General features: G+C 41.4%; 1 protein-coding gene across 2 annotated transcripts in view; it reads right to left on the reverse strand.

Moving 5' to 3' along the window:
* ITGA4 (integrin subunit alpha 4) overlaps positions 1-17,787 on the reverse strand; it is a 39,846-nt gene extending 22,059 nt beyond the window's left edge. For both annotated transcript variants that reach the window (XR_012588193.1, XM_074593658.1), the window contains exons 1-10: positions 17,456-17,787; positions 17,227-17,348; positions 10,272-10,378; positions 10,044-10,173; positions 8,461-8,528; positions 7,652-7,781; positions 4,048-4,133; positions 3,652-3,711; positions 3,423-3,560; positions 2,302-2,413 (exon numbers count right to left, since the gene is read on the reverse strand). Coding sequence is in view for 1 of the 2 variants with exons in the window: in XM_074593658.1 (XP_074449759.1) it covers positions 2,302-2,413; positions 3,423-3,560; positions 3,652-3,711; positions 4,048-4,133; positions 7,652-7,781; positions 8,461-8,528; positions 10,044-10,173; positions 10,272-10,378; positions 17,227-17,348; positions 17,456-17,640 (1,138 nt within the window). In the remaining variant the exon portion in view is untranslated. The remainder of the gene's footprint in view (positions 1-2,301; positions 2,414-3,422; positions 3,561-3,651; positions 3,712-4,047; positions 4,134-7,651; positions 7,782-8,460; positions 8,529-10,043; positions 10,174-10,271; positions 10,379-17,226; positions 17,349-17,455) is intronic.
* Positions 17,788-25,832: the final 8,045 nt, after the last annotated feature.

A 25,832-nucleotide genomic window follows, 5' to 3' on the forward strand; every position in this document is an offset into this window, starting at 1 on the left:
CTGCAAATCATAAACACTGTATGCTACACCAAACCAAAATCAGAGGAAAAGCAAAGTTTTGACGATTCAGTTTTACTGAACAGTTCTCTGATTGAATCCATATTGATTGAATACATACTTTGGTGACTAAGACACACAAAATATGTTATGTCTCTCCACTGGTGAGAGGAAAACGGGACAGCCAAGTTGTGCTAATTAAAATTACACATATGTTCTTGAGAAGGTCAGATTCTACACCAACACGCACGCCATGATCTTCACAGGGCTGATACTGATGGTTTCAATCATTGAAGAAGTTGGCTCTGCTGTGCTTTTTTATTATTTACTACAGACAAATGGTTTCTAACACCCAATTTCTCTTTATATTTTGCTTCCAGCTGTTTTTCTTACAAAATTGCTTTTCCTGCTGCCACTCTCAATATTGCCAATGCTTTTTTGTTTCAGTGATTTTGCTCCCTTCAAAAGCTAATCCACTTGTCTGCTCCACCTCCCCCTGCAGATTTAGGATGCCCATTTTACGTTATATTCCCTGTCATACATCTACTTTGCTATGCTGCTATTAATTTGATTTTAGTTCTCTGTTCCCCAGCCCTACATTTGAATACAGTTTTCCTTTGCAGTTTGAACATGTTTGGGGGCAAAAACTGAAACTTGTGCATAAAATTGTGAAGGTAATGAAAAACAGGAGGAACTAAATTTAACAAGAGTTTGTGAGACAGGTACCAAAGGAGGGGAAAAAAAAAGAAAGAAAAGACTACTTTAAGGAAAAGGAGACCAGATAAGAGAATGACTGTTCCAACTTTGCAGGTTATAGAACAGGATCAAGAACACAAGACAAAGGGAAGAGTGAAAGGAGAACCCTGGACATTAACTGCAAATAAAAAGGGTCATTCAGAAGCGTGAAGAAAGACGTGGACCTGGTAAAGATACAGCCCAGCAAAAGCTGGCAGTTTTTGCACAAAGGATAGCTCCCTACATACAGTCTAAGTATTGATGATGGAAAAAACTGAAACTGTTTATGAATTTGTGAACAGTAGAAAACCCCTGTTGTGTTTTTATCCTGTCCCTATACAGTCTATTGCACCTGCCCTTCTGACAGAGGGGAGCACATGTCATTTTTTCAGACAGGAATACTGGCCATTCCTATTTGTTTGAAACCATGACAAGATGAATGAAGCCACTAGGCCAAGTCCCCTCTGCTTGTCTTCAGTCTAGCTGGAGGCCTTCCAGTCGGCTGTCGTTTTGCAGGCTACCTAAACAGCTAGGCAATGGTCTTGGGAGGAAAGAAGCCAAGAGCAGCAGACCATGGGGATTTCTGCAGCAAATACATTTTAGGCAGCCTGACTGGAAGCAGAAGGGAAGTAGGCGGCCATGAGAGTCATTCTAGAAGTTTTAACTCATCTTGCATCCTTTCATCTGTTTTCTCTAACTAAAATATGCTTTATCGACAACTTTCACATGGTGAAAGTTTCTCTTTTCAATGTCTATTTTATGCTTATTACAGAAGTTAGACACAAGTCTGGAGACTGAATCTCTCTGCCCTCTGAGCAGGTTCCACCTGAACAACATCGATGGAAACTTCTACCCATATCTCACCATAATTAGAGAGGGTGTTTCAGCCTGAGTGGTGGGGAAGGAAGGGAGGATATTCTCAGTTTCTGTTTAGGCATCCAACTTTATGTGCCTGAAATAGATCCTCCTGTATAGACAACAGGAAGAAAAAGCTCCCTCAGAGCCCCTTTAACATTTTGAATTCCTTATTGGGGCATGGCCATCAAAGTCCTTCCCTGTGTTCCCCGTCCAAGCCCCACTGGGAGCCCATGGCAGGCAATTCACGAGTTGTCTGCGGGCTTAAGTGGGAAATACTGCCACAACAGCCTCCCAGGTTGCAGGTTGTTTTTGATATCCCCCTGAGTTTAGTACTTCCTATTGGTGACACAGAAGCAGATCTTGACTCAATGTGTCATTTTTATTTATGATGTTACAAAATTGGCAAATTGTTCCCCAAACCTTGTCTCAGTCTAAAACAGGATTAGGGATTCCACTTGAGGTCCAGCAACTGAAATTTCAGACTATGTCATCATGCTTATGCTCATGCTCTTTATTAAAGCGACAGAACCTAATCTCTTGGTATTACACATTACTGACCGTGAAACAGCTATATTTCAAATCAGTGGCCTAGAAGAGAAAGTCCAGGTCACTAATTGAAAGTCTTCCCAGATTTCCATAATCCTCCTGTTTCTCATGACAGCCCACTGCTCAGAGAGAATTAAACTCAATGGGTTTTCTTTAGATACTTACCTTCAAAACCATCATTATCAATGTCTCCGAGACTGGCTATGGACTCTCCAAACCTGGCTGCATATGAGTCACTCCCGCTGAGCTCTATGTTCAGTTCTACCATCTTTGCCTCCTGAAGGAAAACAGAGTCAATGGCACATTAATTGAGTGTCTTGAGGTGACCTGGAATATTACTCAAAACATTAAAATTGCCTTGGATGCCAATGTTATAATCCTACTGAACTCCTTGGTGCAGAAGCGAGCATTATAAAAGACATTTAACAGTATTTAGTATAAGAATAATGAAGAATAAGAAAGTTGTTCTTTAAGAAAGAGAACTGCAACGTGTTCCCACAGCAAACACCCGTAAACAGCAGCAAGCTTGTATCAGAATACAGAGGCTTATTGCTCTGCAAAAACTGTATTTGCTAAAAAGGTAGTAAATAGAGCTGCCTCAGAGGTATTGTGTGTGCCCTAGTTAGTTATAGGTATCCTGGAGTGACTTAGTTCTCTGTGAGCAAAACATGTCAAGAAAATGTTAGTTGCAAGCATAAGAGAATAAATATGTATTAGTGTGGAGAGGAAGAAAAGGAAACAAGATACAAAGATAAAATTCAGAAAGCCAAATTCAAAAGCACACAAAAGTAGTGATTGTACTTTCACTTCTGATCCATAAAAAGAATAAAAGGAAGCTAATTGTAATGCATTCTTCCCAGTTACTTTATTTGCCAAACTGAGGACTGACAGTCTCTTTCCTGACTTGTGCCACTAACTGCACACAAATTTTTCATTCCTTGTTCGTTTCTGAAGTGATAAGTAGCTCTTCACATGCCAGTTGAGTGGTGAGCAGGGTAATGGAGGACAGCTTGCAAAGAGGCTGTAGTGGCAGCCTGTCACCACCTGAAGTTACTACAAAACAAAACCAGTCTGTCCTCAGTTACAACAATAGCCTGAGGAGCAATGCGTTAGTTTGTACATCTAGCCTTGTGCTACACAGTCCTGCTGGGATTCTCATCACGGTCCCAGAGCTGGTTTTCCTATATCCTGAAATACTTTATGATAAGAGAGAGGAATTCTCTTCTTCTTAGCTTGTTATACTAGAACGACTGTGTTACCATGTGCTTTTAAGAGAAAATACTTACAGAACCTGAATTGATATAGACATAAACTCTTCCTTCTTCTCGGATGGTACTTTGCATGGGCGCACCAACGAGCAAGTCTGAGAGGCCATCTGAGTTCAGGTCCACAGCACAAACTGCAGCTCCAAAGTAAGAACCAAGCTGTGTGCAAACAAGAAATCACATTATCTTCCAATTTTGATCAAGACATGCTAGAAGTTCTAAGATGCAGAAAGTAGTATGAAAGATTTACCTTTTTACCCCGTAGTTCAAATAGAATATTTATTTGCTTCTCAATGCTAAAAATGTATGCCTAAAACAAAAAGAAAATATAAGTGTAATTCAGCAAACAGTAATCTGAAATACTTTCCTGTGCTTTCTCTACAGCATGTGCTAGAGAATCAGTAAAGCAACACACAATACCACAAAGTACAGCTATTTACTATTTCCTATCTGTACCTTTCTTTAACACCATATTTCAGAGCAATGTTATCTACACTATCTTCCCTCATTCCTCCTTTGACTTTTCTCCCCGTGAGTAATCATACATATCTGATATTTGTCTTTAATATGTTAATCTAAATTGGAAAATCATGGGAGGGTATGCGGGGGTATATTCTTCAAACCAATAGTATAGACAATCTCTTACTTTACCAGTCTGCTCCTGCTGGGGTGCCCCTCCAACTACTTCTATACTGGTTGATGTCAGAAAATGTCCAGCTCCAACAGAGTATCCTGTAAATTAGAAATGCACTATTCAATACTGGAAATGCTATATACAGAAAAAAAAAATGGGGGCATGACGTATAAAAGCTGTCAACACCACAAATTATTGTGAGTCTGACATTCAGACCTCATGCAAGCTAGCAATGAAAACAGAAAAGAAAATTTTTGAAATATAAGCAAAAGGTCAATACAAACACAGTAAGTTCCAGCAAGCAGAAACAAGTGTCAGAAACACTCATTTCTTCCCAGGATCTCAATTATCTGCCATACCTTAAGAGCCAATAAAATAAATTGCAAACACCTTCTGCTAATGCATATTCTACAATTTTTCAGTGAGTCCATATTGTAATACAAATAAAAATGATCAAATGTCCATACAGTGCAATGTGGAAACACTTGATTCAATCGTTGTTTGACTATTGTTGTAACTGGACTACAGAAAAATGAAACGTAGTGCTACTTATATGCATGTGCGCATACACCTATAGAGTGTATGAAAATGTCAGGAACAAATCGGAGCAAAAGCCTGATTATGGAACAAGAAAGCATTGCATCAGCTTTTGTAAATGAATCTATGTAACAAAGTATTTCTGTATGTGGAGACAGCTCTCAACAAACAAGACCATACTTCGGTGCAGATGTCCAGCCACAGAATTGCAAAGTGAAGGCTGACACCTTAGTCTGTAGCTACACAAGTCATCCTTACTCTTTCCAAAATACATTATGGCGGAGTTGAAACAGGGAAGACAGTTAACGTATTGTGCCACTCCTGCATTTACTGAATGACTGTTGATTTTCACAGCATACAGGGAAAATGGGAAAGTCATCTTGGATCAGATGAGAATAAGCCTTAAATCTTCCATCTGTGAGGACAACTGTCCAGCATTCAAGTTCTCATTGAGACAGCTTTTTCTTTTCATATTTTAAGCTAAAAGAGGTGCACAAAGCAATTTATCCTTTAAAGGCCAACAGGTCAACACCTAGCTTTAACTTATGCAACAAAAAATTAGGCTTAAGTGGATGAACCTTAATTTGCCTCCTCTGACCTTTAATTTCTAGTTATTTTGGTTTTGCTGAAGTGTAACATTGATAATTCTAACGAACTTGTTTTTTGTTTTAAAAAACCCACCAAAGAAACCAAAAAGCCAAACACAGTAAAAGAAAGTACAGTGAATCAGATGTTTTTCTCGTGTTTACTATGGTCTTAAAATGTTTGGTGGGGGGTTATCCCGTAATCAACCCTTTACATTTAAAGGCACAGTCAAATAAAATTTTATTTCCATCCCCAGAATTCTCTTCAGTTTTCTGAAGTGTCATTTGCCAGTGTCAGATTCCTAAAAGAAACAATCTGTTACTTTGTGATTTCTTTAAGGCAGTTTGTTAAGTGCCTACAGTTACTCTTTCATCAGGCCCAGCTGATTTGAAAGACTGATTTACTTATCTAATTCCTTTTAAAGAAGTCAGTTATTAATCTCCAGGATACACTGAAGTAGTCAGGGGAATACTACCAAACATTATGTATTACCAGCTTCTCTTTCTAACCTCCTTCCTTCTTTGAATTGTCTGGTACTTAAACAGCTTCTTTGTTTCTTCCAAGTTTTGGAAAATGCAATGATACTTCCGCACACTCTTCCTGCAAACTCTAATTTGTTAATTATTACACTTTGACAGTTTAATGAAAAATATAAGCAAAGAGGCCAACTTCTCAGTCCCTGCCAGAAGAAGTATAGTGTAAGTAGATAATTATGTCTAGTCATGTGCTTGAATTACCTCTGGTCACAATATACTTCCCCCACTTGGTGAGGGGGGGGAACGACAGTTCATTATTTAAAGGAGAGGCAAACTCAGTCTTAAAAAAAAAAAAAAAAAATCTTGGTAATGGAATTAACCCTAAATAGGTTTTGGCCTTAAACAATGCTAAAGATGGGACAGAACAGAAGCTGAGGGAGGTGAAGGAAGGTACCTTTACATTCTTTTAACCACATTATCTATTATTATGAGAGAACAAAGTGGAGGTTCAAGTAGCATGGAATAATGCAAAATTTAAGGTTTATCACAGCTGCTACTGTAGAGACACACAGATGAGCCAACGGCCCCTTTCTTCCCTGTAGAAAGCACAAGTTTGGAGGACCCACGGCTCTGCGAAGGCAGCATGCTGGCTGCCATGCTTGCGCCAGGTCACTGGAGAAGCATTTGTGAAGCAAAGTCCAGCTGATTTCAGGACCTGGATGACAAAGGGAACTAGGAGAGAGACTATATGTGCGGGAAGGCTTTCCCTGCACCCTCCCCAGCCCAGTCCTTAGTCAAGCTTTCACCTGTTTGCCTATACCTGGCTTTTGTCTATCAGTGACTTGACTCATTCATTACAGAAATTCTCACTCTTATACTTGTAGGAGCAGAAATCTGGAATGAGCTTTTTTCCCCCCAGACAAGTGCAATATTTTTTTTCTGCTGATTGTTACTGGAAAGCTGGAGCAAGCATTCTCTGAAGTTTTTCACATGCCCTATGAAATGTTAGAAACATTACTGGTTAACCATAGTGATCTGGGGATCTGAGCATTTTTTGCCACGCAGCATCTCTTTTGCTTGACTTTCCCACAGAGCCCAACTGCAGCCTTTGCGAGGCTCAGTACCGAGTTCTGAAGTGTTGGGCCTTTGTATTTCATAACAGTTATTTCATTACCTATGCCTGCTTCCTACTGTCAAAAGAGTGAAATCAGAAACAGGAAGTATTTATCCCCGTGAATCGGACCTATGAATGGGAAAATGCAAAAACCAGTGGTGACAGGCAAAAACATTCTTGCTCAGGAGTTCAGGGAAGGACAGATGAGGTTTTCTTAGCGTGTAGTGAGAAAACTGAAGCTGATGATGTTTCTGGCATAAAACCCTACAAATTCTACCACTAAATCCACCTAACTACTCGGATATAGGTACCTAAGTACACGAGTAGGAGCTTCATGGCTTTCTTTGCAGACATTTGTAGATAAGGTTTGCTTTCCCATATATCCAGACCAAGATACGGTTGGAATAAAAGAAAAAAAAAAAATCTCAATTGGAGTCAAGTCTGTCTCTTAAGATCATAGTATACTTCCCCTTACTGACAATGCAATTAAGACTTATTTCCTTGCAGCTTTCACTGTAACCAACTTTCCATATTTCTGTTATATGTGAAATCATTATGTCTTTTGCTATGAAAGTCCTTGTCAGCATTTCAGACGTAACAGTGAAGTGCAAAACGTTGCTAACCAGAAGCATATCTCTACCTTCTAAATCAAGAAGGGATAGAAAACTCCGTGGAGAGATGATAAAACCAGAAATCCCATGTTTGAGATGCTTCCATGTAAAAAGAACAGAGAGGAAGCCTTATAAGTAAATAATATTTAGCAAACTCACAACATATATTTAGAACCGTCACTTCTGGGATTAGTAAAGAAGCACTGATGAACACGGTGCACTCACTTCAAGATCAGCTATTTAACTAAATCTTTGACTTATATTTTTGTAAAGTATTAGATATTTTTAAGTACCTAGATAACTGCCAAATTTCACTTGGTTATTTGAATCTGTATAAGCGTCGATTGTATTTGCAGTTGTATTGTACACAAAAACAGAACCAGTCCAATAAAAAGATCCAGGGGCTCCCATTATAATTAAGTCCTAAAAGAAAAATTAAAAAAAAAGCCATGTTATTCATATTTAAATATTCATGAAAATAAGCAAAACAAGTCAAATGCTTTTCTTTAGATCTCCTGTGAACTCAGTGAAACGCTACTGGAGATACATCTGGATCAGTACCAGGGGATTACCACTAGATCACAGATAACATTTTTCAGGCTTTCTAAAAATATGGTTATTAAAAACCTTGAGCTGTGAACAACTTAAAAGAGAGTAACAAACAGGATATTCTCTTGTCAAAGGAGTTTTTTTAGAAATCATAATCTTAGGGTGAAATGGACATTAAATAATACAGAATATTACTCTGTAAAGCAAGAAGGTGTTATCAGTGTTAATGTTACATCAAAGAGATTACTTTAAAGAGAATAACAAAACTTCATACTCCGTTATATCCATGCTCTTTTTCCCAGATGAAAAGTAATTTTTGGTTTAGTCAGGTGCAGAAGTGTTTTTGGGAATAAAAAGTAAAAGTATGAGTTGGGAATTATCATGCAAGTCTTATCAAGATTCAATAAAAAAGAAATGGGAAAATTTTGATTTTTCCTTCCCACAAAAAAAATACAGTGTTAATGTTTGCATTTACATACACACTTTTATGTACGTATACGTATATATAAGCATATAGATATATAGAGAGAAGTTTGGTATCTTTAATACACACCTCAATGTAAAAACTAGACATTCCAGCCTGGCACGACCCATGGTTTTCTCCAAACTTTCGCACATGATCTAGGAATGGGCAAGAAATATTAAAAAGGATGAGAAGTGTGTAGTTTCAGAGTTTGTTACCAGGCCTTCAACAGAAGTTGGGACAAGTTTAAAAAAAAGAAAAGAAAAAAAAAAGAAAAGAAAACAACATTGGTTTTCAGTCCTGTGATAAAGCTAAAAACACCATTTCCACTGTATAGCCTTTAGCTTCAATATAGTATTGTAACAAACTCAAAGCACTATGTATCACTTGATCACAGCTTCCTCTGAAATCTTGTGACTTTAAAGGCTGTACTTTTCTTTTTCAGTTGCTCCATGAATGAAACAGCACAAATAGTTTGAGCAGCACAGCTACGTACGCTTAACTCTTCTCTACAACTCTGTATAATTCAGGTCTAATCTGATTGACGGGCTTATGAATCTTGATAGGAGTTGCCCTCATGCTCCACTAGTGGTCTGAAGGGCTTGTGTTACAGCTGTATTGGACATATCGGTATCTGTCACCCTTAGCAGTTGTCTCTACATCCAGTTCTCCCAGCTCTGTTTTCCTGCTTTTCTGTGCTGACTGCCTCCCATCAGGGTTCCCTTCATCTCATCCATAGTTTTGTTCACTTGAAAAGTCACTGGAGATAAAAGCATGATTTCACCAATGCTCCTAACAGTCTCTGAAGCCAGCAGCGGGATGTTTGATGGTGTTACTCTGTAGGTCTGCACGGACAGGCCAGATTGTCAGCTCTTCCTTGCGTTGGCAAGGGGCAGGGTCACGACATCACTCTCCCGGATGGGCGGGAGGTATGAAAGGGAAGGCAGGGATGGACTTGTTTGATAGCTTCAGGTCTTGACTCTTATGCTGCTCCTGCAGTCCTCGAGGAAGGACCACTGAAGGTCTTGCACCACAGCAGTGGCCTTGGCAGGAGGCAAGTAAGGTACAGGGCACACACTGTGTTGAGGAACCAGAGCAGCTTTGTACCAAAGGCTAAGGAGCCAACGGCAACAGTCTCTTGCAGGTATTGCTGCTGCTGCTGCTGTGGGGCACCCTCCTGAGCAGAGGGAGCAAATAACAGAGTAAAGGAAGGAAGGACGTCCTCTACTGGCCTGGTTTTGAGAAGCACACATCCTTCAGTGATCCAGTCCAAGGAGCAAGTATTCTGATGTCCTATTTAAACAAATTTAAATAGGCCATCACGGCCAGGCTGGATGAAGCTTTGAGCAGCCTGGTCCAGTGGGAGGTGTTCCTGTCCACGGCAGGGCGGTTGGAACTGGATGATCTGTAAGGTCCCTTCCAACCCAAACCATTCTGTGATTCTGTGTGATTCTGTGAATTTTTTTGCCTGTTGAAAGCAGCTCTTCTTTGAAGTGATAAGCATCCTGTTAACAAATCTACATCATAAATTGGGCTCATATCATCTGCACTCAATCTGCAAACCTTTGGCTGCAGAAAGCCTGCTCAGAGCAACACAGGCTCTTCACAAACTCTGCACCATGCAATTAAGCATCTTAATTTCTCCCTACAAAGGACCCAAGCATTGTCCTTACCTATATAGCATGGGCGTATTGATCTGCTCAGTTCAGTTCGAAAATCAGAAGAGACAGCAAAACAAATACCATATGGAAGTTTGTGCTCATTTTTTGCGTAAAAGACATTTTTCCATCTATGTCCACAAGCCTATGGATAAAAAACAAACATGATGTTTGGCACAGAAGCATAAGAAAGATGAAGGCAGTCTGACAAACAGACACGCAGCTACAGCCATTAATACATACAACGATAGATCCATTTTCTTTTGGCTGCCTCGATAAGCTGACACCCAGCCACTGATTATCACGCTCTTCCAAACAAGTCTTCCCACAGCGCTCTCCATTGGGGTTGCCTAGGACACAAAGACCAATGCTCTGAACAGGAGGACAAGCTGAAGGGCCACATGGTGAGTAACAGGAGCACCCAAGAACCCTACAGGGAGACTGCAGCAACTCAGGTCTGGTGGACCTGGCCTCTGTCTCACGCAGGCCACGTAGAATTTTCACTTTCTTCTTGATCAAAGGTACGGCTGCATGTAGCCAAAGGGAGCGCACTGGTTCTGAATACAATAGGTTGGTAGTGAGGCTTGGCTTCTCCATCATTATTGAAATTAAGATAGAAAGTGACATTACGCTCAATCTGATGAAGGGCTGGCTGTTCAAGTGTTCTCCAGCCTAAAAGTTCATAAGAAACACAAGCAATACCCGAGAGTGCTACCCAAACTCTAGCCTAAAGCAAGGACCTCTCAAACTACATCTCCACTGGTAGCAGACCTTAAAATTATCTCTACTGCAAATGGCTATCACATAAAGGGTGTATAACTGCAATCTCTACTGGGGATGTCAGATCATTATGTATGCATATCCTGCGTACTCCTTGCACTGTTGCAATTATTTAGCAGTAGCTCTTTGGTTTTTTTTCTTAAGGAGAGTTAATTTTAAAACCTTAGAGAACATAGTGAAATTTCTTTTAACTCCCCCAAAAGGCTCCAGTATTGCCAAGTTAGCAAATATTTGCTTCCTTCTAGAAAGCAGCAGTGGCACCCGTGGTAAGAAGAAGCTATGCATTTAAAAGTATTCTAAGTTACATAAAGCAAGCTTTTAATTTGTAAGATGTTCGTATGACTATGCATTAACCAAATTATTGAAGCAGTTAGTTACCCAGAAGAGGGCATCAGTACAGATCACAGAGTGCCCATACTGATGGGGACATGGTTTGAGAGGAAAACACATAAATCAACACCCCCTCAAAATTCTGCTCCCACCAGAAATGAAATATTACTGTTCAATGCATTAGAGAGTTTAAATAAATACACTCCTAATTAGTGGACGTGTTGAATTCCTTCTACAGGACATACAACTGCACAATATTGTTTAAACATGGAAACAGAATGAAGGGATACACCTTGTCTACTTAGTACCCAGGAGAAAGATGAATGACTGTGGGCTTTGCTACATACATTCTCACAACCAACACTGACTTAAATGATTTTATGCCTAGGATGTCAAGGACTTTTTGAGTGAAAATAGCAGATTAATGAAATCAAGATAAATCTTTATCACACAATAAGAAAATGTAAGGAGAAACACTGTAGGAATAAAACCCAACAACCATCCTTATTTCAGAGGTTGTTGCCTGCTGTTTTGTGACAGGCCTAGCAATTGACATTTGTCTGAAGAAACTGCTGGAGCCTTAATTTCTTCTACTTCCGTACCACCTCTCCACTTTTTTCAGACATCATGTTTTCTCCCTGCTCCTGTGGAAAGACCAGAGCAGTGCAGTCAGGAACCCCTCACTGTACTGCACAGAGGACGACACACCCTGCGCACCGCAGCTGTACTCTACCTTCTTCCAAAACCAACATCCTTCCCAGGGTCAAGAGGCACCTGACCCTCCTTCTTTACCACTTCCTCCCCCATGTGCCTTTCCCTAAGACATCAAGGAAATAGTATGCAATATCCAAGTAAACAGGAATCGACCTTAACACTCGCAGTAACATCACATTCAATTCTCTTTGGGCCAAGAGATTTTACATTACTGTAGTTAAATAATTCCTGCAGGTCACCTGAGGAACAGTAATTAACAACACGTGGGCTCTCACTCCAAGACGAGCACAAAGTAAAATGCCTTACTTTAAAAATCTACTAAGAAGTAGTTGATTTTTCTGCAGGTTGTCAGTTACTGCGGTTCAAGTAATAAGCTTCCGAGTTCTCCTACCTGGCTAATGTCAGTGACATGAAGATCCATGTAATACATACATACCATTTTCAAAAACAAGTTTGGAATTTAGTTTTAGACTTCAATTTTGGAACTCCTCACTTCCTCAGGGAGACACTTCCATGGTTTGCATGAATGATAGAGCATGTTAATCTGACTGAAATCACCTCAGAAAACTAAATTCCATTACGCTCCCACATGTAAGATTTAATCCTCCTTTAAATCAGAAATGGCGTGTCCGGTAACTCTCTTCTAGCAATTCTTTATGTCCTCTTATGACAATGACTTACCTGGGATTTGCTTTAAAGTGTATGTGGATTTGCAGGAAATGGAAGAAGTGGAAAAGACCCGTGTCATAAATTTGTATCTCAAGAGGCTTTCTGAGACTTTTATCAGTTAAGTCAAACAAAACCAGATAATGATGATATGAGATAAAAGGAAGTTTTGCTCATCTCAGTGCTTCATTCCTGAGCCTATTTCAGAGGTCCATACCAAGAAAAAGCACCACCATTCCTTCATGCTCGTTGGATTGTATTCCCCTTTTCCTTGGCTCCAGCATACGTTCTTGATTCAGGTACACTTTGGCCCTCTGCTGACCTGCTATCTTATATCTCCTCTCTTTCTCTGACTGGCAAGTATTCACCCAACTTGGAAATGACACGCTTTTGTGAGCGAGAAAAGTGCGAGCTTTACATCCCAGACATCGTGATGAGCCCCTGCTCAGGGTATGACATTATAAAGGCTTTATAGAATGAGAAGAGAAAATGCTGTATTCTGCACAAGCAACAGAGCAGCACTGAATAAGCTCAAGAGGACATGGCAGCTTGGTTGCCTCAGGGAAAAGGAGCACGCGCTGTCATAAAGTCACCGAGAGATAAGTAATTGCCCAGCCTGTGTACATTACACAGCTGGAAGATACACTTCTGCCATAATCCCCGCTGCACGCATCCACAGAAACAGCACAAACGCATATAAATAAGGTCACAACTTATAAAGCCACTTCTAGCTTTGGCCTCAAGGACTTTAATACAGATGTTTGCCATGTCATCTGAGAAACCAGTTTTATATAACTTGCTCCAGTGCTTTCCATGCCCAGCAGCCTCCCGTGATCTTTTTTTATCCTCCCAGAACTCCCCTGGCCCTATTGCTAATTGATTAAAACTATGAAGTCTACTGCAAAGACGACAAGCCTTCTGATATCCTGCTCCTAGATGTCAGGGCCTCATTAGACTCTTCATTCATCCGGGGCAATCTTTTCTCTTTTCACAGATTTGATAGGTCTTATCCCTCTTATGTCCCTCAAACCAATTCTACCCAAAACATTTTAGTTAAATGCCAGCTGTTTCTGTAACAGAGCTAGGTCCTGTCTTCCTTGGAATAGCATGGCTATTTCAAAGGAGATCACTGGCAGGGTATGAGCAATGCAAGTGAGATCAAAGCGCTAAATGACCAAAGACAAACTGAAATCAAAGTTGAACAAATACAGGTCAGCCTTTTGGGGAAAACCATTAACTGTTCACTTTTCCATTGTAACCATTCAGCTGGGGGAGCTAGAGGGCAATTTGTTCATAGGTTAATTGTAGCACCGACTTAAAAGAAGGGTGGAAGGCTGAGACTGCAGGCAAAGTTTTTTGGCCTTAGGTTAAACAATATGCACTGAATTTACCATGTACATTTGCAGTTAAATTTTTTTTAACCTGATGGCAAATTTTATAAATTGTTCCCTGTGTTTTTAGCCAATGTTATCACCCTGTTTCAAATCTGAGAGAAATTTTGTTGAAGAATTTCTGTAACGTTTTGCAAGTCCAAGATGTAATAGATCAAAACATTGAAAGAACTTTGTGGAAGTCCCTCTGCAATAATCTATGACAACTCCAAACTAATGTGAGCAAGGTCTTGAAATTCAGAAGACTAGAAGACTGGTAGAAGATGGACACTTAGTGCTCCAAATAATAAACCTGCAGCACTGTATTTTGTATTTGTGCCTACAGCTTGATTACAAGCCTCTGCATCTAACACAAGTCATCATTTAAAAGCTCTCCAAATACAAATAAACCAGCAGTCTAGAGCACTTGACACCATTGACAGAAGTAGCAGAACTAGACAAGAAACCCTTAAAACATTAGTCCTCTGTTCAGCAATTAGAGAGAGATTTAAAAGTGATCATGAGGCACTGGGAAGACAAAGATTTGCTTGCTCATGGCAGTGTATCTCACAGCTCCTCTCTACTCTTAAAGCAGCCCGGGCCCCTGCAACATCTTGAACAACATTGAAATTCTCTAAAGTATGCCTGGATCAGGTATTTCCAGATGCTGGGATGACTGCAGTATAGGACTATTCCCAGCAACTCCTTCACTACTGAGAAAGCAGACAGGAACGTGTGACATCATAAAAAATACAACAGCAGTTTTGCGTGATCAGAGGCTTCCTAATTGTGCATGAATCCTTCATTAATTAGTTATGCCAGTTTCAAGGATACTTCAGTGAAAAATAGCAACAAAGTGTTTGAACATATTTATGTCTCCAAGTAATTCACATCCACTTATTACAGAAGCCCAACATTTGGAGAAACCCAGTTCTATTACCTTTTGTCACCTCTATATTTCTATGACTCATAAGTAAAGACTTATTACTTCAAAGATTCTTTTACTGAAAGAAATTCAAGTATTCACGAGAAAGACAGAAATAGCTATTTCTCAATTTGCCTGTCCGAGCAACGTAATATATCCCTGCACGTTTTACAAAGGAAATTACCCTATTCTACGAGATCAGAACCCAAACTTGTCGCTGGCAAGAATCCAAGCAGAAGAACAAGGAGGTCACTGACTGAAAGACACAGCTTCGATAAAACCATTATGTCCAAAAGCTGCTGACAGCCTGAATGAGTTAGACAAGAGATAATTAAGTTCAGCTTTGCAATTGTGAGTTCCCTTGTGTATTTCTGTGACCGCTCGGCAGGATGGCAGAGGCTTAACAAACCTCAGATACTATCCTACTTCATTTACATCCCATGCACCACAGCCGCCTTTGGCTTCTTCATTGACCTCACTGACCTGTCTTACAATAGAGCACTTCTTTTCAGTATCTATATAAACTTCTGTATCTATATAAACTACAGAAAAACTGTAGATGTATCTTAGTGATGTGAAGCACCAGGGAAACTAGCACTAAGGGAAATAAACATTTTACAGAGATCTCTTGTGGTATCACTATTTTTAAAAATGCAAGACAAGACAGTAAACATCATTATGTAACCTGTAGCCTCTAAACCCAGGAACAGAAGCTGTGTTAAATTAAGCCTTTAGAACCACATAAACATTTTCATTCACCTGTTGCATCATTTCATTTTAATCCCCTAAGCTGCTGAGAAAAAGCCCAACAAGTTACTTCATTAGAGCTTTTGTTTCTCCACTGGCTAAATGAGTAAGTCAAGAAGTACAGCAGATATACGTAGTTTTCAAAGAACCTGAAACTTTCCACCCTTCCCCTCCTTTCCTTCCCCACACAGTGAAGGACTATTTTTCCCTCCAGTCCAGGAGCAGGGGTTTATTGCCTCTTAGCATATGCTATGTCACCACTTTAGTTGGCTTCTTTGACTTTTGCAAGCCTCTAATAAACGTGCAGTTGGAGAAAAAAAGCTCTTTGTTATATATAATTTTTCAATAGATCTAATACTGGAATGAAATTAGTCAAAAAAAAAAGAAAAAAAAGGAAAAAAAAAAAAGAACTACTTGGGCTGGCATAAGTTTAACTACAGTTCTTTCTATGAGCAACTGCTTGTCTTTTCCTTATGTGGCTACAAGTAAAGCACCACTGAAGTACCTCAGGTTTTTGTAGCTTAGTTACAAAAAATAACTCTTATTTCAATCTGTAGGGAAAAAATCGATAGAACCCATCAGTTCTAAGCATCATGCATAGATGTGTAGAGAAACAACTGTTTTAACATTTTTGTCACAGAATGCTGTGTTCTGCCCTGAAAGCCCATCAGTCCATGGTGCGCTATCGCTTTCATTAGTTTCAAATATTTTGAAAACCCTTTCCCGCGCTTCTTAGCCTTACTGGGCGGCAAGTTCATAGTTTTAACGGATCGGATGGTCTCGGTCACAGCAGGACAGAAAGTTCAGGAAGCTTTCAATGCATAGCCTCGGGACAGAATGAACGGCACTGTGTGCAAGGGGGACAAGAACAGAGCCCAAAGCAGTTCATGCGTGTTCACGGTAACCCACTGCAAAGTGTTCTCCTTTTTAACGAGTATCAAACACTTGGAAGTTGGATAAGTGTACGCAGCTTCACCTCCCAAAGACGGGGACTGGGGAGCTAGAGAGGAGTTAGGTCAAATGCAGAAGCTGGAAATACTGATTCAGCCAAAAATAGCTTTGTTCCCCTGAAACTCAGTTTTTCTACAAATCTGCAAGCAGGGAAAACCCATCTGCAAAACGACTGTGGTTCAGAGTTACTTTAGGGTGGCTTCTACGAAGGGACGGCTTTGCAGAAGAAAAGACGATTTAGGCACATGCTGCCACCCCCCCACCTCTGAGCTCATTACATTCGCCGCCTGCTCTGAAAGCTGAACTAACTTTCCGCTGAGAAGTACGAGAGACAGACCGAAACTCTCATAAAGCTTTTGAGCTGTGGGTGCTGAAAGGTGCCAACGAAAACTGTAGGAACGGCAGCTGTCACAGTCTAAATCAACTTTTGGTGCATTTCTTTCTGTTTACACGAAAAAAGCGGGGGCGGGGGGGGGGGGGCGCACCATTGCCGCTCTTCGGCAATCGCGTTGATCTCGCCCTTCAGCGAGAGGCAAACGCCAGTTTAATCTGGCAAGGACCCAGGAGAAACCGCCCGCAGCCCTGAAGGCAGCGGAGCCGCGGTTGGCGCTAGGCGGGCACGGAGCGTCCCGTCCCCTCCCGCCGCCGTCGGGGACAGCCCTGCCGCCCACCCCAGCGCCGGGGTCCCCCCGCCCGCGCCCCGCCGCCGACTCACCTAGCTGGAGCTGGTCGCACCGCCCGCGGGGGTTCCTCCCGATCCGGCACCGGAAAATGGCCCCGGGGTTGGCCACCGAGACGTTGGCGGGCCAGCTGGCCCGGGGGGCGCCCACCACCAGCCTGCGGGGGCAGAGACGACAGCGTGAGGCGCCGCGGCCGGCAGAGCCGGGAGAAGGAGCGACGGGCGGAACGGGGCCCCCGCGGGGGCGGCCCGGCCGGGGACTCACCATCTCTCCTCTCCGTGGCCATGCAGGAGAACCGAGTACCCGAAGAGGGTCCCATTGCCCCCGCGGAAGAGCAGCGGGTGCTGGGTGTCCAGGTTGTAGGGCCGCGCCGTCGGCAGGCACTGCCACAGCAGGAGCAGCGGGGCGGCCCAGCCCGCAGCCCCCCTCGCCTTCCCGCCGCTCCGCATGGCTCCGGCCGGCCCGAAGGCAGACGGGCGCCCAGCGCCGGCTTTCCCGCCTGGCTCCGCTCCCCCGGCTCGGCGAGAGGGCAGCGCCGCGCCCCCGCCCTGCCCCGGGACGGCGGCAGCCCTCTGCCTGCACCGCCTCTGCTACCGGCGGGCCGAGCCAGGCCGGGCCGGGCGGGCTCCCCGCAGCCCGGGGTGGGGGTGTCCCCTCCGGATGGGGGAGTCGCTCGGCCGCGCCGCCTCCTCCCGCACAGCGGCGGCCCCTCTCCCTTCCACAGGCGGCGAGGGTCGGGTTTCTCCCCGCCCCGTCCGCGCCCACGGAGGTGCTGCCGAAGGGGGCACGGCCCCCGGGACCCCGGATCCCCGGGCCCTGTGGGACGCGGCCGTCCCGACTCCCGCCCCCGGTGGGGCAGCGAGGGCGTCGGCTGGGTTCCCTTCCCCTCCGCCCCGCTACACCTGCGCAGCGGGCGGCCCCAAGGGGGTGGTGAGCGGTTTGGTGGCAGAGGGTGAAGGGATAGGCCCGCAGGCTTCTAAAAAAACTCCCCGCCGACTCTCCGGCGCACTTGAAGCGCCCGGGCCCATTTGGTTTGGTTTGTTGCTCCCCTGACCACCAGCCGGGGAGCTCCAGCCAAGCACAGGAACTGTCTTCTGGAGGACAACTACGTGGCGAGGCTCGCGTTTTCCTTTCAAATTTGGAAAAAGTCCCTGTACCCCTGTGCTGTAAGCCTTGCTGTGCCAGCATTGTACTGAGAGGTTCTTCCCCACCAGCCCCTCCTGGGAGGAGGTATTTGAGTCCTGAAACCAGTGCATTAGCAGCAGAAGACAGTCCTGAGTCCCCTTGAATACAAGGATTTCCCTTTTACAAGTGATAGGATGAGGGGTAATGGCTTCAAACTGGCGGAGTGTAGATTTAGATTAGATATCAGGAAGAAATTTTTACTATGAGGGTGGTGAGACACTGGAACAGGTTGCCCAGGGAAGTTGTGGATGCCCCATCCCTGGAGGTGTTCAAGGCCAGGCTGGATGGGGCTTTGAGCAGCCTGGTCTAGTGGGAGGTGTCCCTGCCCAGGGCAGGGGGTTGGAACTAGATTATATTAAAGGTCCCTTCCGACACAAACCGTTCTATGATTCTATAACCTACGTATAATGGTATTTTGAACCACAGAAACAAGAGCATAAGCACTTCTTCAAAATTAAAATATTCAATATTATACACACTAGAAATAACTGTGAGATAGTAGAGTACCATCCCCTAATGGAAATTCAGAACATGGCATTTTAAGCCACTTGGAATAAAAACCGTTTCATTTCCATTCCGTTGGTGGAAATGTGAAAAGTTTAACACTTCCGCAAAATGCTGAGCAACTACCAGAATGGGACAGTGGGGCAAGGCAGGAGTGATACATTGCGTCATCCTAAGCGCATGCAGATGTGGAGCTCCTGGAATGAGATCAGCACGTTGCAATATCTGACAGTTTGTCAGTCAGCAGTGTATCTTTTTTTAAGTCCACATCTCTAGAACCATCAGAGGGCTTCCCTGGATCGCACTGATGCAAAGCAGTGGACTGTTTCGTGTAAGGGAGTTAAACAGCTCCTCAGCTGCTATTCATCTCCCTTCCAACTACCGACATCAAAGGAGTTACAACAATCAACAGCAGCTGTGAATTTGCATTTCTAGCAGTCAAGTTTTCACTGTCATTCTGAAAGCAGCAAAAGAAGCATGATTCAAAACTGAAATGCTAAATTGTGGTTTAGTTGGTGGGAAACCATAACGTTGTTTCACCACCATCCTGAGCACTTAGCTGGTTTTGGGGGGTTTTCAGGCTTTTCTCCAAGAGATATTACAATTCCTGGGTTCATTTCTTATTCACAAAAATGGACACAAAGCTCTATCCCTTGAGTGACGGAGAAGGGAACAATTTCCCAGACTCCTTTCCCCTTGCAAGCTTATGCCCTAAACATCTCTACTCTTTCTGCTAACTCTCAAGAACCATCTTAATTCTATCATTTTGCAAATAGCTTGTGCAGGAGCCATGTGACTGCGTCTGAGGTATTTCTAACCATTTGGGAGAACCACAAGAACCCTTCATCAGATGACTCGCTCCTCACACTGGGCGTTGTAGTTTATCAATGAGTGTCATATAGGCGAGGGGTAAATGTGTGCAAGCTGCTTACGGCACTCAGAGACAAATTGCAGTCTCTTGAGACTAGCATTGCTGGGAGAGTTTGGGGAAAGAGAGACACTGCTGAAAGTTATAGGGACTTCGTAGAACCTCCAGTCTCGTGGCCCCTGTATTGCCAAAGAGGGCATTGAGCTGGTGGCAGGGATCCTAGATAACAAGAAAAAGTAGATGGTAAAGCTGTGGGATTCGGCTGTTGGTACATAAATAGCTTTTCATGTGATGCGGATGAGAACTGTATTGTATCTCACCTGTCAGGAGGAAACATGTCTGTTATCTCCTAGACTGTGTTAGAGTAGATGTGATCGTGAGCCACCAGACATCAATGAAATCAGCAGAACATAAATCCACTGGAGTGTAAGAAATCCATGATTTGAGAAATATTTGAGGTAAAACCCTCAATCAACCCGCACCGATCAGGTGCAGGACAAGACAGAGAGCAAAATCAATGCCAAACTGAGAAAACAGTGTAATAAAGAGAGAACTTGAGCTTTATTAAGGATTAGGAGAATTTGCAGCAGAAATGGAATCAACACTGGAAGCCAAGTACCCGTATTTACAAAGAAAATATATATTTATATATGTAAAGTTATCCTGAAATAAGAAAAAACAATTCTCCCAAAACATGTTGCCACCATGCAATCCGGACAGCACATCCCCCACAGTCCTCTGTGATTTAATACCACTAGAAGCAAAATACCACAGTGACTTGCTCTTCTGCTTGACATTGGTTCACCATCTAAGGCATTTTCAGAGAAGCTATTGGGATGGTTTGTTAAGTGAGAAAGTATATTAGTCTGCAGTTTGGCAAGCATTTTTTATAGCAGATGCGTGCACTTCATCTGACTGTTCTCATCTCTTGCTGCTCACTCTTGAATCATACTGCTGCCTCTGTTACACTGACACTATTCTGTGTCTGAGCAGTGAATTAGATTGGAGAAGTGATCGGATTAAAAATAGCCCAGCAAAACCCCCAAATCTCGATTAGATTTGCAGTTCATGTGTTGTGTGGATGGCTAGTCGTGTTGGTTGTGTTAGCAGTGTGGTTTAAGCTGGTGCTGCAGCTTTAGGGGCTTTCTCAGGCAACAGCCTTAACTTTCTAGAGGAAGTGTCAAGAGTCTGCGAAGTTAAAGCCTACATATCTACCTTAAAATGGAAGCAGAAATCCATTTCCCTGGCATTAATCTCCTGCTGGAGTTCAGGAATCTTGGTCCAAATAGTCCTCTGCCTATGTCCTGAGGGGTCCAGCTTAAAAAGAGCTATATTAGAGTAAACCTGATTTACTGGTGCCATAAATGTCAACATACAACATCATGCGAAGAAGGTGACCCTACAGGTCTATATAGGATCATATATGGTCCTTCAAGATTTAATATTTCAAGTTCAACTAGAATGTAGTAAGTACTGCTGAGATTTTTCATGTGTTAGTTTTTGCATTTGGAAGGGGTATGAAAGAAAGCAGCTGGGAAGTAGCTGTTCCATTTGGGAAAAGCAATGGTTTGGGTCTTTAATCACTCTGTCAACATTGCTCACCTGCAATACATCCCACTGATGGTGAGAAGAAAGGAAAGAAAATGAATGTAGGAAGAAAACGTTTTGATTCTGAATGTCTGTCATTAGCTTTCTTCTGCGTAACTTGTGCTTCTCCCTTTTTGATTCCCTAACTTGGAAGGCAGTTGTATTAAAATAAGCCCTGTGTATGCACAGACATTGGGTAACTAATCACATGAGTGCTTTCACTGTGTCGCAAATACAAGGGAAAGCATGCATTCCTAAAAATCTTCATGCATATGCCTGCTTCCAGCTGTGTCTATCTTTGTTCTCCTTTGTGTCATGTAAGCCTACCACTACTTATGGAAGAGTGTTTCCAAATCTACCCTCAATTAGAAATAAAAATGATCAGCGGCTAACTTCCTGTTCCTAATTAGAGTTGAAAGTTCCATTTTGAAATTGTCTAAGAACTTAAATATTGGTATTTCATATTGAAATTTTCTAAACTTCTGTAATTCACTGAAACATGGAAAATATAGGGTTTTAGTCAGACCAGAACTATGTCTTGTTTTTCTGTAAGCTTTTTTTTGTTCTCCCCCAACAATGGCAGTGGGCCAAAAAGTCTATATGCTGTCATCTGAGAAATTATAGAAGGCAAATATACTGTTACACTTACTCCTAAGATTCTCTTCAAGAAACTTCATCTTCCCTCTGCTGTAAGATATATGTGAGCTTGCACGAAGAGGATATATCGTCCACAGACAAGTATAATTAAGCACAGATGTCTGAGGCACCAAAAAGCAGCTAATATTAGCAAGGATCTTTATTTTTAATGTTTCACTTATGTTGTCTTTAGAGATCCGAATTTCATTTAGAATCAGTTAAAGAGGAAGAAGCTTTTCATTTAATGGACAAATAATATCTTCACGTTCACATGACATCTTTTTAGGAAATACTTTAAAGAAGTTTTTCTTCCCTTGAACATTTGTGTTGGTGAAGTAAAGACAGGCTTTCCAAAAGAGCTTTCCAATATTTAAGCTTATAATGGTGTCATACAGATGATGACTATGGCATCCTGACTATGAGAAGCAAAGAACAGATCATTATAGTTAACAACAGTTATGACTTCATTCTGATTTATAGATAGGTAAGACTGGAAATTAATCATTATATGTGTATGTGTGATAAGTGTATTGCATATCCTTTTCTTCCTTAGAATTTTGTCTAAGAATTTTGAGTTGCAAGATCAGATCCAACCATAAATAATTAGTTTTGAGTGGAGCTGGGCAGTAACCTCTTTTCCCATCCCAAAGGAATTGCTGAGCTTTTGAAACTTCCCCTTGTCAAAATCAAACAGAGTGTTCTCATGTGCCCTCTCTGTGTCTGCCATTGCAAAAGTCTGGATCAGTACAGTGGTAGCATTATTATTTTCACCTTTTAAAACAAATATTTTAGGTTTGATACGGTTATTTTGAGATGGAAAGCAAATAGGTATGTTCAGAGAATTTCAACATAAAGTATTTAGTTTATTATTTAGTTTGGGGTTTTTTTTCAAAATTAATAATTACTTTAAATTGACCCTTTCCTGAAATTAATTTCCATTTCAACATATTAGTCTCTTGACAGAAAAATTCCTGAACATCTCTTGATGTTGCGAGTTTCTATTTTTTTCATATTTCTATTCTTCCATAGATTACACACCTTTACGGAAGAGATTGGGTGCAATAGGAACGGAACAGAATCCATAAGAACTTTGCCTAGATTTATTTCTTAGCTGCAAAGCAACTTGAGGTTAAACATTGGTCTCTTGCTTCTGCTAAGCAAGATAAACCAGAGGACAAGCTAAAAGCACAAGCTTTGGTTATTTAACCAAAGTAGACCAAAGTAGATATTAGTTTTGCTGACAAGAAGCCTCCGTTCTATACTCTGGTATGAATTTGTACAGCACTTATCATCACTAGAGCAAAGTCGCTTGGACATAACGATAGTTTCAATTCGTATCAGCCTTTGAGTGTGTGTACGTGTCAATACAACAAGACTGTTATGTTACACAGTTACGTTAATACTTGTTATTTTCCAAAGGTGCCCATTCAAGGGTACTTGAATGACTGAATATTTTGAGAGGAGTGGGGGTGATCTTTGGTCTCTCTCTCTCTCTTTTTTTTTTTTTTATAATTTGTAGCAATAAAAATATGCATGGTAAATGATTGGTGAGAGTTGGAGAATTAATAGTTTAGAATCTGTGGGTCAAATGATGCTAAGGCTGAAAGCCTTTGGCTCCATAGGAAAAGTGAGCACGATGAAAACAGCCCCCAAATTATGAAGGTTTTGGTTATGTGCGAAGCATGTTCTTTCAGCAGTGACAATGGTTATGTTTCAGATAGGAAACAAATTCATAAGGCCCTCTTATTTCTTGGAAAGAAAAAAAGCAAACAAACCAAACCAGCTGTTGAAAGAGAACTGTTGAAAGGAAACATCTGGAGGAAATGCCAGTCCAATTTCAATCTTGTCTTCAGGATACCATAACTTACATTTTCCAGGATGTGATACTGTGCTTCATCAGACAACATCACAATGAGATCATACCTCTGAATATGGACTCCAGGCCACCTTTGTGAAGCACGGTAATCATTATGTCTGATTCTGCTTCCTGAGAGAGTCTATTAGAAATATTTCTCATTCATTGGTCACTTCTTTGATGCTAGCATGGAATCCTAGATATGCACAAAAATGATTACTTCACAAACTCTGTATCTATGTGAGGATGGAAGCAGGCATCTCTAACGAGGAGTGAGCCCTGAGATGTCTACACTGTTGTAGAGAAAAGCTTAAAAAAAGCCACAGCTAAATCCAGGACAAAATCATGCTAAGAAAGAATTATGGTAGAAGGCAGTGAAAATTCAGTGATTTTGTATAGCCAAATGCAATGTGAGACTTCTGAAATTTTTCAGAGGAGAAGAGGAAAAATTTAAAAAAAAGATTGCTCTAGCTTTTTATGTACCTGTTAATATGTCTAGCAGTTCTTCCATGGATGCCCTTAGTATGAGTACAGAAAACATCCATTCCTCATAATACGTCTTCATGGATTTATTAACCTCTTTAAAAATTTGGGAAAAACTTTTTGGCAAGCTGTCAGACTCTAGTTGTTAAAATGTTGACTTAAAATGCCCTTGGTATTGGCATGACCTTCATAAGTAGTTATTTGCTAGCTGTGTATCTGTGATTTCATAGTAATCAGGTCCAGTAAAAGTTTAGACCCTCGCATGTAAAGATTTTTGTTGGCCTGCAGGAGCAAGACCGATCTGAGTATCATTGTCGCGTGGTCTGCAAGAGAGGTTTTTTTAAAGTTGCAGTCTTATATTCAAGGAAAACGTAGGAGTATTGAGACTAGACAGAAAACAAGGTATCTAGAGAATATACTACTAAAAGTTCATCCACTTACATGTTGGTGTCCTGGTTCCTTTTTGTTGCTGAAGTAGGCTATGTCTATTTACCAGTTTGTTTGTTTTTCTATATAGTGATCTACATAATAGGTTCCATAAACAATGTTACAAGCTGTTGCTATAAAACTTGTAAAGAAATGAAACAATGAGCTGCTGTCCTACTTAGAGGTTTCTCAGAGTTGTCTCAGCTCTGTTTGAGAGTACTACATGTAGTAGTCCTAATATTTTCTTTTTTAGTCTTTGATTTTGACATGTCCTAATTCTCAATTTGTTTCTGAATTGTTGTAATTATAGCTGGACGTATTTGAAATGTATGAAATGTATGTAGCCTTTTGTGCCCTTGCAAACTAGACAGACTCAACACCCAACATGGATGAGCTATGTACATTTGTATTTTAATCTCATATTCGCATGGGTATATCTTCTGTTGCAAAATGGACCTAGAGCATTCATAGCATACTCCTATACTCTTTCATTTTCTTATTCTAAACAGTTGCATACCTTATATACATAGGGATCAGGTCTGAAAAAAGCTGTTGTCCTTTTTCAGAGAGTGCTCATCATACCTGAGCAGGTGCCCCACAGTACAGCCTGTACTGAGAAGAGAATAACCTGACTGCATTGCTCCTCCTGTTATCAAAGAATATTGATATTCAGCTCTTTGTTGCTAAAGTACATCACTCCCAAAACAATTGTGTGTTACACCAACACAATAAGCACGATGCTTTAAAAAAGAAAAGCTTTGATAAAAGACCCTTATTATAAAAACAATATTATATTATATTATAATTCTCAGACATCAGTGATTTCCTAAGGAAGGAGTAAGATATACCATGTTTTTTCCTTTTAATGAGACAGTATTTCCAAAAGTCAAGGAAAGGCCATGGGTCTGTCTCCCATATAGTTGTGGTTTACCTCCAAATAATATTTTCTTTATGGGGGAGAATCGTAAAGACACATGTATCAGTTATTTTATGCCAAATGTGTAAACGTTTATATAGGAGCAGAATGAACAGTGAAAATGATTATTTAATAACTCCAATAACACAAACGATTCAGAAAATCACTCATGTCCTGGAAG

This window comes from Larus michahellis, chromosome 7 (genome assembly GCF_964199755.1).
Source record: "Larus michahellis chromosome 7, bLarMic1.1, whole genome shotgun sequence".
NCBI classification, from domain to species: domain Eukaryota; kingdom Metazoa; phylum Chordata; class Aves; order Charadriiformes; family Laridae; genus Larus; species Larus michahellis.